Below are 14,131 nucleotides of genomic sequence, written 5' to 3' on the forward strand. Positions count from 1 at the left end.
ACGTGTGTAACATGTCATGGGCCAATGGAGGCAAGGGAGGCACAGGACAGGGGAGAGCCCCAATATAAAAACATTCATTTCCTGCACAACTGAGCAAATGATCAATTATCTGCACAACGGGAGATTACTAACCTGATAGAAAGAATGAAAGCTTCTTTCTCCTGGCTGTTGCACAATCACTCGAGACTAAGAAAAAACACATTAAAATCGTTGACATGAAGATGTACTCCCAAAATAAAATGGAAGCCACTTTTCAGGGAGTCCTGTATCAACAGCACATTTAACTGTCCGAAAGCCCCTAACGATAGCACCCATCTCACACTAGATCTCCTCTATGGGGCTTTCTGTGCAACCTTTTCACTGCTTAAAACAGAGTTCCCTAAACTTTCCGAAGAACGAAGCTATTTTGAGTTTTTCTTTAACCCGGAGCCTAAAGCTGGAATCTTTTTAGAGGGGATGGGGAAGGAATTAGCAGTGGGCAGAACAGGACAGAGCTAAGGGAGGAATATTCTCAATACTCCCTTCCTCAGAGCCTGCTGGCATTTCAAAGAGCAATGGCTTATGTCCTGTCGTAAAATCGGGTGAAGATCAGCCATAGAGACCTCTGCCTTAGATGGTTCCAAAAAGACAGCTTTTAAGAGAGGGCTCAAAACTGGCATTCATTCAAGGGGATCCCTTTGATTGAATATGTACATAAAGAGAAGCCATGAAACATTTTAGAAAAAAGACTGATAACAGGCATTTGTTGCCCTTTCTCAACTGACTGACAAAACTTATTTCCTTAACAGTCTGACTTCAACTTAACAAAAAAAAATAAAGATTATACTGCCATAAAGGTTGCTATGGTATCATTGGATGGGAAACCCTTAACTGAGAAGGCACCTCCGTTCATATCTGAGTACAATTCAAAGTAGAGAATTAACTTGGTGAAGTGCAGTGTGAACTGCAAAAACCAGGCGAATGCACCTATGTGCTCTCCTGCAGTCAGATCCAGCGACAATCAAGGTTAGTCAGGACACAACCTCTCTGGCAGTCCCAAGAGGGTAGTTTTAATTGGAATCTTCTACAAATCGGGCCTCACCTTCATGTGGCAGACAAACATAGTCTAAGATTTCACTGACCTAATGCAGTATGCTTCACGATTAGGCTGTAAGGTCACAAAATACACCTATGTTACTATAAACCAGTGAACATACAGAAACTAGAAGAAAATGAGATGTCAAATTAATTCAAATAAGAACATATGAGAGATGGTGATTTGTAAAAAGGGTAGAAGTGATCAGTCCTGTTAAACCTCACCCAGTAGTTGGCACATATTCATATGCCACCCATCCCTACACACCTAAATCTTTATCTACAAAGTTCACAGCTTTTCCCAGCACTAAAGTGTAAGTGTTACTAAGACACCAAAGGAGAATATCTCGTCATAGAAGGCTAACTGAGGAGCAGGAAGTGAGGGAGAACAGGGTTAAAAGCTACTCTCAAGAAACAAAAGAAATCCAATACATATAATCGGGATTTAAAGAAAAATTCAGCTCTTGTAAATATTACCCTCAGAAATCAAGCACATTTTACCTTCTCCAATAAGTAGTTATTGATATGTCCACCAATAGGGTCCCCCTTGAAATCAAAGTTGATATCCATGTATTTCCCAAACCTGCTTGAGTTGTCATTGCGGTTGGTTTTGGCATTTCCAAAAGCTTCCAAGACACAGTTGGACTTGAGCAACATGTTCTTCACTCTTTAACACAGATACATGAAAGTTATCATAAAAAGTCGGAGAGGCTGGGCTTTTTAAAAAACTAGACTTCGTTAAAACACATGCAAACATTTATACAGAGATGCTGACTGCAGCATTATTGGCAATAAAATATATATAGATAAATAACCCAAATGTACACCAATAGGGATGGATAAAAATAAATTTTTGTTTCCAGCATAATATGTACTGACATAGAAAGATGTCTAGAATATATTAATGAATGAAAAATTAAGTTTCAAAATAATATGTATTGCAGGATCTTTGTGTGTGTGTGCGCGCGCATGTGCACACATGTGAGTGTTATGTGTGCATGCACAGGTGTTAGTAAATGCTTAAAAATCTCGAGGGAACAGCACATTTCACTGTGGTTACCTAGGTTGATGGGGTCGATAGGGTGGGATTACCAGGTACTTTTGCCTTCAACATCATGCTGTACTTTTTAGTTTTTCTTTTAAATGAACATGTTTTGTGAAAATAAGAAAAATCTTAAAAAGATGTTCTGAAAAGAAAGAATGAATGATACAGAAAATGATACAGTTTTTTAAAGTACTTGCTTATAAAGCCTAGAATAATGAAATTTATTGCATTTAGTTAGACATCATAAATGTGGTCTTTATTAGTTTAGAAATTGCTCATTATTTTGTTTGAAGCTACATGGAACCTCTCCTCTGTACCAGTTATGGAATTCATTCTTTATTCAATGAATGCTAACTTTTTATAGAGCAGTCTCTCCCAATGGATACATTTTAACTTCATGCTAGTCCTTATGTCTTCGCTTTTATTTCACTGACAAGATTCCTCTTACATGGGCATACGTGCGGAAGTGACTTTGGCCACTGAAATGACCTATGTAGCAGATCCACTGTTCCCTCCACTACTATTGCAAATGAGCCTATGACTTTATCTCCTTGTGAATGAAAGTATGCTTTTAAAATGTGGAGGGAAAACTGCTTGCTTATGGTAAATAAAAGCAACTGTCTATAAAACTATGGGAAGATGTGCTCGTGAGAGACTAGTAAATGTACATAGGCCTTACTCTACTAGGACCAACTGGGTTTAGCAATCAAACTAATTTAGTTCTCAGCCACTTACTCTCCTGAGCTCCTAAGGAAATGACAAAAACTTACTTATATCCTTGTCCTTGTCATATTAGATTGCAAAGTCAGAATCAGAAGTGAGGATGTGTCACAATTAAGAAAAATGCATCTTCTGACCTGGCAATCCAGCCCAATTAAGTTGAGAAGAAGAAAGCCCACGTAGGGTGCTTTAGCCTATGTTTTCTTCTTTCACATCAACACAGCATCCTTTCTTTGTATTCATAAAACTGAAGATTGTGATGTGTATATGGAACGTGACTCTTAAGTAAATGAATGTTGAAGTTTAAAGTAGCACTCTGGAAAACTCTTAAATTTCTCTTTAAAAAGTCTGCAGCACATAAACTCAAGTCATGTTGCCTTATAGCCACATTTCTTTCTTTTTTTTTAAACCCTCATTCATTCTTTTCATATTTATTAAGTAAACACTATATGCCAGACACTGTGCTAAATGCTGGACCCAGACAGTGCACACCAGCTTTATGACTTACCCTACTGTGAGCAGCGGCATGGTGCGGCATGAAACCCTTCCAGAAAATGAATCTTATTTACAACTTCTAAGCTCAGGGGTTCTGGTTGTAACAGTGATGGAAAGCCACAGACCTGCCTCCCAGAGCCCCCCTCTGCTCTAGGGAACCTGGGCTCCTGAGGGCACCGTTTAAAAAACAAAACAAAACAAAACACTAGTGCAGTAGAAAGAGCAAGGAACCAGTGAAAGCTCGAACACCACCACCTAGCAGCAGAAATTTCAACACCTTTGCTGACCACGCACAACATTTAAGGCAGCAGTTACAAACCAGAATGGGGACAATTTCATCTGTTTCAGCATCATTTCATTTTGTTTTATATTTAAGTAAAGCTTACTGTAGTAGTATTTTTCTATTAAAAACAAATATAGCAATAGATTAGTGATGTAAATAAAAGTGCAGAGACAGTGCGCAACAAGAGAGTCAAAGCGGTTTAATCATCAATTACTGCCCGATACCTATCAGAGTTTAGGCCACAGAAAACCGAAGCTCCCACCAGAATTTCTCCCCCTCACTAGAAGGCGCTTACCTTTCAACCTCCGCTCTCTGACTGGGGTTGGTGATGGCCGCGATGTACTGCATAATGTACTTACTGGCTTCAGTTTTACCAGCTCCACTTTCCCCTGCGGGGAAAATCGTGCAAGGCTTAACATTCTAACTTCAACCAAGAGAAAGCTAATTTTTAATAGGATAACTTAAAATTCTGATGTGAGTTATTCACTTAAAATCCCTTATGTTCCACTGTTTGCTTTTTTTGGAGTTATTTTATCCTTTCTTGATATGGTCTTGATATGTTCTAATAGATCTGAACATGTTGAAAAAATAAAACTCCCATAGAAGTAAAATAATAAGTAGATTACAAATCAAGATTTACCTAGTAAAAATATCAAGGGATACAATGTGATAAACAAACTCCTTAGACTAAAGTCTTAGTACTTGGCAGCGACTCGTAAGTCTATTGACTCAAACGGTGGCCACAGCTAAATTCATACAACCTTATTTTCTATAGCAGAATTTCTTTTAATCTTAAGAGGGGTGAAATAATTCTTTCATAAAATTAAAGTTAGAATAATTTTAGTGAAAAAGCAAAAGAAAACAGCCAGCTCCAGACACATGGTGTCACAGAAAAAACACGACAACTGGTATATAAAGGCGGGGAAAAGGGATCAATTTTGAAGTATCTACCCAAATTTTTAAGTGTTTATGCCTTTCGACCCCAAAATCCACTTGTGGAAGTTTATAGTATGGAAATACTAAAAATAATAATATCAAATAGTAATTTTCAAAGTTTTAAGAGTCTTTCTGCAGACTACACTATGTGTCATAGCTAAAAACCTGAAAATAAGATGCCTATCAGTCGAGGACTGGGTAAATAAATGACTCAACTACTCCGTGGAATATGACACAACTGTTCGAGAATGCACCTCTTCCATAGGTACTCTAGGGAAAAGCTGTCCACTCTGTACTGTTATGTGGAAAAACTAGTTATGTAACAGCAGTTACAACATAATTCTATACTATAATTATACATTTATAACATAATTACCTATGTAGGTGTGACTACATGTATTTGCACATGCAGAGATAACGTACAAAAGGATAAATGCTCTATTGTTCACAGCTGTGACTGCTGGCATTTCGGGGGAAACGACATTCAAGGGAAGGGACTATTTGCTTTTACCTTATACACTTTCAATTGTTTACTTCTTGACAAGCAGGCAATATTGCCTTCATAATTTGTTTTCATGAAATGTAGTCCTACGATAGAATTCTCCAGCTCTAATATTAAGTCACTTAACTCCTCTGACCCTTAATATTCTCACCTATAAAGCGGAAGCACAATTGTCCTATTTACCACTTAGAGAGTTGTTTCAAGAACAAAATGGAATAAAGATCACAAAAGCGTTTTTAAAAGCATAAGGCCACTATGCAAATGTGAGGTATTATTAGCACTAAAAGAAATCCCCACAGTTTGGGAGAGGCAATCCTGGGTCAGTGGGTGGACCCTTCTCTTCTCCCCATTTCCCTGCACAAGATTCCCTGAAGAGCTCAGCTTTATGCAGAGAGCTCCGCTGCAGGTCTTGGGCACATAGGGTCTGTCACCTGTCTCCTTCCTCTTGGGGCTTTAAAGCTCTGGCCCCCAGCTCTGAGAACCTGTTCCCGGCCCCAGGGCTTCTGCACGTCCCTCGACACTAGTTCCCATTCACCAATCTGACCTTGAGTTCATTCTTCGTTTTTGGTACCTCAGGATTTCATTTTCCTGGTTTCATTCTGTTATTATTTAAAATAATTTTTATCACATTTGAGCCAGTACTTTTATGTGTTTGAGATGTGAGGAAGGATTTTCCATGTCAGCTTAGGCTACAAAATTGACCAGAAGTCCATCCCAACGTAACGTGTATTTGTAAATGAACCTAGACTAGAGAACAGTCAGAAATGACATAAACAATCTGCTATTTAATGTTCATTACATTTTTTTATCCTATAAAATTGTTCACATTTCTAACTTCAAAAAAGATCTAATCAGTTGTCTGGATCCTTACGTACCAAACAAGTTAAACACATTTTGACCTTGGAAGTGCAGGGGACCCTCTCGGTACCTGATATCACAATGCAAGTGTCTTTTGATCGCCTCTTCATAGCCTTGTAAGCAGCATCAGCAATAGCAAAGAGATGAGGAGGTCTCTCATACAGCTCACGTCCTTTATACTGCTCCACCGTGTCCCTCCCGTAGATGTTCAACGACTTGTAAGGGTTCACAGAAACGACGACTTCTCCAATGAACGTGTAGATGCGTCCTTTTTCAAATCTGCACAGAAGCCAAAGAAAAGGAAGCAGCAGCTGTGGTTATACAGAAATGCTCTTTCTTTCCTATGAGTCTCTTACTTCCGAGAAAATCCAAATATCCCAGGAAGAATTTCTGAACTGATGCTTCTCATTGGTTCTGAGTTTACTTTTACAGACACTGCTTGAGGCTGCGTCCTTTCAGACGCTGCTGGCAGAAAAGACCATAGGGGTTAAAAGCCAAGAAGGAAGAAAGAATTTAATTTTTCGGAGGCTGGGGATTTCCTATTTCCAAAATAAAGAAGGGTAAGACATGAAAAAAATTAAAATAGTTGAAGACACTAAGAGCTCTAGGAAGAAAATAAATAGAAGCTAAAGCAGGTCTTGAAATCCACTTAGCCAGATTTTCAACTATAAAGCAAACTGTTTAAACACGTTTATTTCTTCTCCCTCTTGAAATCCCACTAAAATGTCAGTAAAGGAATAAAAATATAAACTCCATAACAGAGAGAATGGTAAAGGAGACACTTCCGGCATAAATCAAGTTCTTTTTTTTAAATGATTGCCTAAAGTTCCACAGTGTAGACAGATCATTATCTACTCAATCACCCCCCTTCCCTCCTGCTATTATGAACAATACTGCAGAAAACACTCTTGACACACAATCTTACAAATCAGTGCTTTTATTTCTGTGGGACAGACTTCCAGGAATGGCACAGCTGGTTGAAAGGTATATGTATTTTTTAAAGCATTTATGATATGATCCAATTTTTTTTTTTACCATAAAAGGCTAAAAAGCCACCCCATAAATGATTTATATGTAAAATCATATGTAGATATATTTTGCAAATGATGACCTAAGCATGGAAAGATATGGAAGAATACATGTTATGTCTTATGTATCTTTCTACACACACAGTAGGGTGATGGGGACGAAGGCCAAGTGGGCAGCTGGAAGGAAGCCATAGGAACAAAGAAAAAAAAGAACTAAAAACCCTGCATAGATGATATGGCTGCTGTTGTGCAAAACTGTGTGTCTCTATTAACAAAGAAAAAATCTCAATACAAAATTTAGAAAGTCCACCTATATTCACCATTTACACTATTAACTATTAACTCACACATATAAACATATAGGAACCAGATCTAGGCCAACGCCCAATTGGACATTTCTACACAAGTGGTTGCCACAAACACACTCCACCTGCTGAGAGGCACAGGTAGACGTACAGCTCACTTCCAAGAGCTGAAGGGAGTGCCGGGACGGGCAAAATGCTGGTCCACTGGCAGCAGCCGAGTCTCTAAGCACTCTTGTACGGCCAGCGGGACAGGGAAGTAACCATACACATGGGACCACAAGGCAAGAGCCTTAGACTTCCTTTACACTGGAATGAAGGCTGACGGCTATCATTAGGAGTGGAAACAAACAGAAGCTGGTAACATCAACAATACATTAAAACCAAGATTTTTATCAAGTAGTTAGTACATATTTAATAAGCTATTAACCACTTTAAGGTTTTCTGTACACTTTTCTACTGTGGTTTTCTTATGCATCCCCCCTGTTGCTAGAAAGTTTATATGGTAGCTAAAAGCACTGACTCTGGAGTCCTTCACACCTGGGTCTGAACGCTCACATTGCAAACCTGATAGCAGTGAGACATCGTAAAAGCTACTTAACCTCCATGTGTTCCGGCTTCTTCATCTGTAAAAGGGCGATTATTATACCCTTCTCTCCCCAGGCATTGAGTAAGTGCTTTAAAAAAAGGCAATTAATCTTGTGCTTCCAATTATGTTCTGCATGAAGGAGATTTTTAATAAATGCTTTTATTTTATTAACACTGCTACTTAGATTGCAGCAATCCCTACACACGAGGAATTAATTCAGTGATCATAATCCGATTCCTTGCCTCAGGCGTCAATCAACTACAAATCACAAGCAGAATGTCTACATAACTCAGGCTCAAAGACCCACAAAAACAGTAAAAAGCTAAGGTTCACTACCCAAGCCTTTCTGGCTTAACCTGCAAATTTACAGGACATGCTCAACTGTTGTCTTCAAAGATAAGAACGAAAAGGGCAAAATTCTTTAGTTTTAAAAACACTGTCCAAACAGAAAAAAATAAAGAAAAGGGGGAGGATGTTAGAAAAAAATTACCTCATGAGTCTGGAACTCTGTGACTAAGAGACACAGCGAATAACAAGTGAGATTAGAATGTTGTTCTAAGATTCCAGGTCTGTCCAGTCATGCACCTTCACGGAAATTCTTTTTTTATTTCAAATAGAATATTTTGTTTGTCAAAACTTCTAGGCATCACGTTTCTAAAACACAATTAATATACACATATAAAATCATCAAATGCATAACTATTAACTTGAAGATTGTGGCAAAGGGTCCACAAAATACGGTATTAAATACAAAGCTTCAGCGATTTACAAAATGTTAGACGCTTATCTGATTTGAAACTCTACGTCTAGTTACCAAACATGAAACTTCCAATTTGGTTAGGTCTTAAAATCACCACTAGATGGTGCCAGTTTACACTTTAACGCCAACCCAAGATTGCAGTTTGCTTTGGAAAGCCTTAGGCTACGAAGTCATAAGCATGAAGGCAATGTGCTTCCCAAGGTAAGGCACCTGCTTGGTTTGCTCCCAGGAGGAACGGCAGTAATAATCCTAGATGACAAATGGGGTGATACCATCTCTTACTAGAGACCAAGGAAGGCATTTCTATGACCTTTCTGTGGAAACCTTTTATGACACACTTTTGTAAGTCATTCTTCAAATATTGATTCAGTATCTACCTTGTGCAAGACTGGAGTGAGCCTGACCCTGGGAATTAAAAAAGGAATAAAGAACAGGGGAGTATTGTAAGCAAATAATAATAACATAGTACGACAGGTGAGATATAAAAGCATGTGCTGTGATAGCAAAGATTATCACAACAAACTCCTTTCAGTGTGGAAACCTAAAGAGTAATATATGAACTCCACAGCAGGGCATACAAGGTCTTCTTGTGTCCTGGCCTCCGCATTTCTCTTCACTTGACCCTCCTAACTACCCACAACATATCCACCCATCAAAGCGTCCTCACTCTGCCCCTCTCTGTCAGTCTTGCCTTCACATTAATGAGCTATTTATAGTTCCCAAGCTCACCATGCCTTTATGGTTTGCCTATGGGGTTCATTCTGCCCAGAATACCTTTTCCCCACCCAGTCTCACCTTCCCCCATCAGCTTGGCAGATTCTCAGTCTTTCTTCAAAAGCCCAAGTAAGCATCAACTCCTCCCGGAAGCCATTCTTTCTTTCTTTCCTTTTTTTAAAAATTATTTTATTGGGGTCATACTGGCTTACATCATTGTGTAAATTTCAGGTGTTCATCACCATATTTCAGTTTCTGTATAGACTGCTTTGTGTTCACCACCAAAAGTCCAGATTTTATCCGTCACCATTCACATGTGCTCCCTTACTCCCTTCGCCCTCCCTTCACCCCTTTCTCCTCTGGTAACACTAATCTGTTCACCTTATCTATGTGTTTGTCTGTTTATCTTAGGAAGCCATTCTTGACACCCCATCTGCAATACAGTACTATGGTCTTGCTCTGCACAGATTTTGTTTTTTCTTTAGAACTTCCCAAAAAGTTAAAAATAGCTTAATGGCAATTGACTTTTAAAACTTAATTTAAGAAGTTTAAAAATATTTACTGAATGAGCCAGATATTTTTGTTGGCTTCTGAATGAAATAAAGAGGTTCTAAAAAGGTTTTGAATTAATGAATAGCAATGGAGAAAATATAAAGGCTATGCCTCTGAAGAACAATAGTCTTTTGTACATGAATTCTGAGACACTGATTTTTAAAAAAAAATAGCCTCATTAATTTGCACGTGTCACTTATATAAAAGAGTACCTCCAACAGGAAGTCAAGATGTATGCAGCTCCTTCAGATCAGTCACGGGCAGACGGCAGCAAAACCCTACAGAGAAGTAGGACACTAGGGGCGGGGGGAGCAACCCTCGGAAAACAATACTAAAGATAATGAAGTGCTAATTGTGGACCGCCATAATCTTAAACACGAGGCAGAAGCATGTGTCAAGATTAGAAGAACACGAGGGAGGCTGGCCTAACGAGAGCAGAAAGCTTGGATTGGGGAATCCAACTGGATTAGGGAATCCACTGTTGGAGAACAGTGGGAAAAGGAGGGAGTCAGATTATATGTGACGTGATAGGCTCTGAAAGCCAGGCTGAGGAAGTTTAAATTTGATGTGACTGGAAACAGGGAATCGGTGAAGACTTTTCTAGCTAAAGAGATCAATAAGGCCGGCCCTCAAGGAGGGGAATGGCAGCAGAAACGAAGGAAAGAGAAATTTGAGTTATTTCAAAGGGAACTGGACAGAATTTGAACACTCACTGAACTTGAGGGACAAAAACATATCTAACTTTGAGCTGGGTGGAAAAGAAAAAGGAATTTATTTTGGATGATGAGATCTCACATGTACTCTTCAGGCTTCTAATTTCAGTTCACTCACTAACAGAATTCAGTGTTATCCTTGATTGACTTTTAAACTAGATGGAATCAATTATAATCAGAAGGAAAATTCTCTGTGAATGGTCCATTATGTTTTAATGAAATCTTTATTCATGATTAAGTATTATTTATTTCATGGGAACATACACTTTCGGATAGGTGTTGCTTAATCACATTGATTTGGCTAGTTTTCCTTCTCTTTTTAATGCAAATGAAATCTTAAGTTTCCATGAACATTCATCTTTCTCAGGAGAGGGGTTAACCTACATACCCCATTTCTTTGCCTTCCATTATCTCCTCAACCAACTCCAATCTGGGTTCCACTCCAGCACTTCAATAAATCTTGAGCAAACTTCCCAAAGTAATTTCCCAATGAATTTGCTAAATTCATTGGTTGATTTTCTGTCCTCATCTTACTTGGTTTCTCAGCAGCACTTGACACTGACTCCCATTTCCTCAACACACTCTTCTCCATGAGGCCATATTCCCTGGGTTTTCCTCCTCAGTCTCCTTTGTGGCCTCCTCCTTTACTAATGATCTCTAAATACTCAAGTTCTCTAGGGTTGAGGCCAGGATCAACTTCAGATACCATCTGAGGGACTCCCATTTAAGGAGGATAGAATAGTGATATCTTGGCTCTCTTCTACCCTCTGAAAATCAACAACAAGCACAGTAAAACAAAATAAAAACAGAAAGGAAAATTTTACCTACTATGAAGCAAAAAACTAGCCATAACTCTTGAAACACAAGCTATGAAGAAAGGTTGCAAAGTGCTACGAAAACTGGGCCTAGCTGAGGGAGGTTGCTAAGAGTGAACATATGCCTCTGCAAATCTCAGGCACTGGAGCAGAGTTCTCCAGAAGAAGGCTGTCGTTCCTGAGTGGCCAAACCAAGAATTTTCTGATAAGAATGGCAGAGTCTCAGGATGCAGGGGGCTGCAGAACAAAATGAGTCCCGTCTGACACTTCTGAATAGCCACAAGGTGGGGCTACAGGAAGAAAGGAGTAGAAATCACATTTTTGCAAAAGAAGGCTGTCAGAGTGGGGAGGCAAAAGACAAAAAGGAGGTGTGATTGCTCTGCAGCAGATGCTCTTGATAAATGGAAAGAGGTAAATGCTAACTCACCTCCCCGAAGCCTCATGGCACACGTATGGGACCCGCCTGCTAGTCAGGCAAGCTTCTTGCCATTTCAGGGCAGAGTGTTGGTGAGAAAGGGTTTAAAAATAACCGATTCCAAACTCAGTGATCTACTGGTCATTCCAAAGCATACTATCTTTCAACAACTAACTAACCCAGAATCAATACCCACACAAAAAAAGTAGGTCATGAAGGAGAAAAATGATGGGAAAATATGTCTGGATGAAAGCAAAGAATATAAAGAAAATATAGCCCTCTAAACAAAGAGATCAAAGAAAACATCATTAAAAAAAGAGAAATCATGTTTAAAATCTTCTTTTAAAAGGAGATGAGAAGCTGGAAGAGCTCAAGAAAAGATGGAAGAGGAAAAAATCCCATAGAAATGAAGGTCACATTAAAAGACATAATAAAGAGGGACTAGACACTGTTGAAAATAGGGACAAGAAGAAAAGGTGGAGAAAAGTAAGCAAAATGAAATGGAAAAACAAAGTTAAAGCAGAAAGAAGAAAATTATAGAAGTGGGAGATAATGGAGATCACATAATTGGCATACCTGAAGATTCTAGTATATGAGAATGGTGACATTCCAAAACAACAAATAAATATACCAATAATAAATGTCAATAAACAGTGTTAGAAATGGGCTAGGCACTTGGAAAAACAAAAAAACACAGATGATTACTGTGATGGATTGAAGTTTGCCTCCCAAAAACACAGGCTGAAGTCCCAAGCCTGGTACCTGTGAAAGTGACCTTATTTGGAAATAGAGTTTTGCAGAAACAATCAGATGAGGTCATTAGGGTGGGCCCGAATCCAATGACTGGTGTCCTTATGAGAAGAGGAAAATGCCACGTGGAGACAGAGACAGATCAGGAGGACACCATGTGATGACAATGCAGATGCAGCTACAACCCAAGGAACACCAAGGTTTGATGGTCACCACCAGAAGCTGGGAAGAGGCAAGGAAAGAGGCTAACACCTTGATTTTTGGACTTCTGGTCTTTAGAAGTGTGAGACAGTAACTGCCTATTGTCTTAAGCCACCCAGTTTGTGCTAATTTGTTATGGCAACTCTAGGAAACGAATACAACTAGTTACACCAAAATAAATTCTATGAAAACATGTCTCAACCTCACTTACTTTTAAAGAAACGCAAATCAAATCAACATGATACAATTTTTCACCTAGAGACCAGGAGTTTTGATAGTGAACAGTGTTAGCAAGACTATAAAGTCACAGGTGTATCATCTTAATTGGTCCAACCCCCTTCAATCCATTCTCCATACAGCAGCAAGTGTGATCTTAAAATATAAATTTAACTGCTCATTCCTGTCCTGAAACCTTTTTAATGGGAAACCTCAAGGTCAAGTCAATCTGACACCCAGATACTGGCTTATCTCATGCCACCCCTGATCACTGTGTGCTCTGGGGGAGAATAAAACAAGCCCTTTCTCCATCTAAATTGCCCCCATCATCCCACACTTATTTGTTTCCTTTACAGTAGTTACCACAAGTAGTTTCTTGTTTACTTGTGTATTGTCTGTCCCCAGGGGAACAGAGACCACATCTATCTTGTTCATTGCTTTATCTTCAGCATGCGATACAGGGCCTGGAACTTATAGGGGATGGTTAAATATTTGATGAATGAAAAAATAAAGGAATGAATGAGTGAATCTCTTTAGCCCACCTCCACTCTCTCAGAAAATCGTTTTGCATTCTACTAATAGAGAAAATTCAGAATATCAGGTATGAAAAACTTTAAATCACCTACCATCTTTACCATTTTTATTTCTATTTACGTGTTTAGTTTCACTTCTCTTTTTTCTGATGACCCTTACGACTTTCAAATATGGGGGTGGGAGAGGATTAAATATAGCAAGATGTCACCTAGTTTTTAAAAGATGGGCCTTATTGCCATGTCCCAACAGAAAATAATAGTCTTTTACTTCATGGGAGCAACTTCACATAATCTAGATACAAATAACAATTTTTATTCCAGGAAAATATAATTAAATGGTATCTACTCCAATTCACCCTCTGAGACAGGTTTTTCTCTGCTGGAGAGGGAAGTCGTGAAGTATGTAGGGCTGACTTAGAGTTGGAGTACAGACTCATAGACTACGCGGGGTGAAGGGAGGGGAGAGGGAGAGGTATGTGCACACACTAGCTCTGTCCACTGGGAGAGCACAGAAGCAATGACACCCAAATGGTGGCTTGTAAATACCATTCTTCTTAATTAAAAAGACCCAGGACTCCTTGGAGAAAAGCTGATTCCAGAATCGGGACAGAAAAAGTATAATAAGATGAG

General features: G+C 39.0%; 1 protein-coding gene across 1 annotated transcript in view; it reads right to left on the reverse strand.

Moving 5' to 3' along the window:
- The window catches only part of MYO1D (myosin ID), a 237,943-nt gene extending 229,601 nt beyond the window's left edge, over window positions 1-8,342 (reverse strand). The window contains exons 1-5 of the mRNA XM_046675411.1: window positions 8,323-8,342; window positions 5,984-6,192; window positions 3,913-4,006; window positions 1,576-1,741; window positions 133-186 (exon numbers count right to left, since the gene is read on the reverse strand). Of these exons, the coding sequence (XP_046531367.1) occupies window positions 133-186; window positions 1,576-1,741; window positions 3,913-4,006; window positions 5,984-6,192; window positions 8,323-8,327 (528 nt within the window). The 5' untranslated portion in view covers window positions 8,328-8,342. The remainder of the gene's footprint in view (window positions 1-132; window positions 187-1,575; window positions 1,742-3,912; window positions 4,007-5,983; window positions 6,193-8,322) is intronic.
- Between the last annotated feature and the right edge of the window lie 5,789 nt (window positions 8,343-14,131).

The sequence above is a fragment of the Equus quagga genome, chromosome 11 (genome assembly GCF_021613505.1).
Source record: "Equus quagga isolate Etosha38 chromosome 11, UCLA_HA_Equagga_1.0, whole genome shotgun sequence".
NCBI lineage: Eukaryota > Metazoa > Chordata > Mammalia > Perissodactyla > Equidae > Equus > Equus quagga.